Genomic DNA, 2,986 nt, shown 5'->3' on the forward strand with positions numbered 1-2,986 from the left:
TAATAATCCATTTAACATGTGCTCTATTGATATTGTATAATGCTAACTGTATAGTGATAATGCAAATGTTTTTAGTCACCATGTTGTGGGGTACTAAGTTGAAAGTCTATGTATGTCACATCTGCGCAGACCCGTTTATCCACCAAACATCGTCTCCCTCCTGCCTGAGCTCGAGTGTCCAATGAGCTGTTACAAACAGGCTGGCAGGTGCCTGAACACTAAAGCAGGCGTAGGTGTGTTGGGAACAGGACACGCAGACCCTAGAATGTGCTGGGTTACTGGGGCATGATAGCATAGACTAGTGTGAGTGATGCAAAGCAGCTGTTCTGAGCAAGCAACAGTGCACAGACACACAGGCCAAAGGTAAATGATCTCTCCTCTCTACAATGCTGTACTAAGATTTACGATTTTGGTAGAATTAGCCATGCGTGTGAGAACAATGTAACTTTCCTCACGAATATTTATTGCAATCCCCAAAGTGTTTTCATAGTGGCCACTTATGAGCGTCCTGTATTGTGCAGTTTATTTGCATTAGGGATGGGGAACATTCTTCATGCAAACACCTGGGCTCATCTGACAAGCAGGATTGTCATGCATGAACAAGAGTATTTGTTATTTGTTGCTCGGCACACCTGACCTTCCTCCTGGAAAAGTTTTAGCCAACTAATCAGGGAGCAACAAACGTACTTACATCTGACTTAGATGATCAATGAGCCATCATGAATTAGGAATAGGGAATGACCATTCACTGTACTGGTTTTTAGAGTCAGTGACCATTTCAACAGGGATTTCATAATCCAAGTGGAGAACCCAACCTCTTGTCTATATATATGAGATCTCCTCCCTTGGGCTGCATTGAGAGAGCATCTGCAGAGCTCAGCACTAACAGACTCCAGCAGACCCACGAACCACTTCCACCATGAAGACAGCAGCTGTTGTTGTGTTCCTCGCTATGGGGCTCTTCTCCAGCTTTCAGGGTAAGTAACTTTTGCTGCAGCCTGTACGGAGCTCTGTGTCTGACCCTCTAACCTTCAGCACGGGCTCGACTGTTAAAAACCAGCTCGGCACCAGCTACGGACATTTGGGTGTCAAGACTAAGCAGGGGAAGTGGTTCATGGCAGAAACAGCAATTTCCTTTGGAAAGATGTTACTGAGGAGCCATTATGGGCCTTTACCCAAACCCCAATCTGGGCACTGCAAACAGTCGCACCTGCAGTTAATCATGGGCAATGATGACAGTATTTATGGGTCTGAGCGTGAGTGCATTTGTCTACATGCTTCTATCAGACATTCCTTTGTGGTTTGCTAGCCTGATTGTAAATCTCCATTCCCACTGGGGTCTGATTCTCATCTCACACACACTGCTGTCTAACCTGCTTGTGAGGGTCATGGAGTTACATTACCATACAGCTGGCGTTAGTGTAGGGAACCTTCCCATGGTCACATTTGACAATGAGGAAGCTGCATGCATTGTCCTACAGAGATGAATGTTCTTAAGTGACTTTCCTGCCAGCATTTCCCTTCATTGTGTCATTTGTGTCTGTGTTTTTGTTCCAGATGCTACTGCTAACAATGGTAAGGTGAGTCCAACTCTCACTGTTAACTAATTATTCACTTCCCCTGATCCCTGGTTTGGAACATCAAGGAGCCCATGACCTCTGCATTAGAAGCATGCTAGGACTCAGGAGTAAATTGGGAGCAGGCTTGACCCTGCGCCCTAGTGAAGGGGAGAGTGAATCCCTGGGGCTGAGACTCCATGTGGTCAGAGTGATGGATTCCATCTTTACTGGACAGGACACCTTCTGTGATGGGCCTGCGGGAGGCACTGGGAGCAACTCAGAGACAGAACAGGGAGGGGCCGATATCACAAGGGCACAAGGATTTTTATATTTGAGCATCAGCTGCCTGCGCAGATGCCCCTTCCCTCACACACCTTGTGATGCGGGTTCGGAAGAGTCTCATGGACCAGGGAGATGGGCTGTGTCGTTGCCCTTTCTTAGCTCCTGCTGGCAGCAAGAGGGGAATTGGGAAATCAGTTCATCAGAACCTCTGTAGAAAGAGCTGAGGGGCAGGTTAGATAATGTGAGTTCTGGGAGGCAGGAACTGTCCCTTCTGTGTTCATAGCACACCCAGCACCATGGGACGCCAGCAGGGCCCTCATGTAATACAGAGAATGGCATTAGTAATAATAATAATTAATAATAACAGCAGCCACAGGGTTTCTGCAGTGAGTACCAGAAGCCACCTTCTGTCTGCAGCAAGGAGCTCCACCCGATCTGTGGCACTGATGGCAAAACATACAGCAACAAATGCTTCTTTTGCAAAGCAGTCTGGTGAGTACAGGAATAAATGACCCATTCATAAAAATGAAAACACAATTGTCATGTAACTCTAGCCCCTGCTGGCGCCTGTCTGTCTTTACCTCCTACAGGCAGGGTCAACTTCCTCCGTCTAATTTTTCCTGTCAGCGAATAAGCTCTGGTTAATTTGACATAATGGGGCCTTGACAGAAGCTTTGCCCTTGTTTCCCAACCAGTTACAGCCCTGAGTTCTGTGTGTTGGTTTTTCCTTCTAGGGAAAACCTTGGAAGTCTTTGCTTTAAGAAAGAAGGAGAATGCTGAATCCTCAATGGGGCTGAGGTGGAGCTGGACCCTTTTTGCTTTTAGTTTCCATCAGTAGATCCCCACATGGAGACACGATCTCTGCTCCTCCTCCATTTCGAGGGCTCCTGCCACCATCGCTGACTCTACAGCTGCTGTTCAATAAAGTAAACTCAGCCAAATTCTTTACTTCTGTGATTTTTAACCCTCCCACCCCCACCCAATCAGCTACCCACATTCCTCCCAAGCCTGTCCAGACCCAGGACCTGCAGAGGCTGTCCATCTCCTCGTTGGTGCACAGGAGACCACAGAGACCCTCGAGCCAGGGTCTGCGGTGCCCTCATACCCCTATGCAGCAGACCAACAAACTGCCAACCTTGCTTGGT

At 47.6% G+C, this 2,986-nt stretch overlaps 1 protein-coding gene across 1 annotated transcript; it reads left to right on the forward strand.

The window, feature by feature from the left end:
- The first annotated feature begins 863 nt into the window (after nucleotides 1-863).
- Nucleotides 864-2,747, forward strand: LOC140916471 (ovomucoid). The gene is made up of 4 exons (XM_073358115.1): nucleotides 864-977; nucleotides 1,558-1,580; nucleotides 2,209-2,333; nucleotides 2,576-2,747. Exons 1-4 carry the CDS (start codon nucleotides 920-922, stop codon nucleotides 2,619-2,621), a joined length of 252 nt encoding a protein of 83 aa, XP_073214216.1. The 5' UTR covers nucleotides 864-919; the 3' UTR covers nucleotides 2,622-2,747.
- The last annotated feature ends 239 nt before the right edge of the window (nucleotides 2,748-2,986 follow it).

This window comes from Lepidochelys kempii, chromosome 8, assembly GCF_965140285.1.
Source record: "Lepidochelys kempii isolate rLepKem1 chromosome 8, rLepKem1.hap1, whole genome shotgun sequence".
In the NCBI taxonomy this organism is placed as follows: Eukaryota; Metazoa; Chordata; order Testudines; family Cheloniidae; genus Lepidochelys; species Lepidochelys kempii.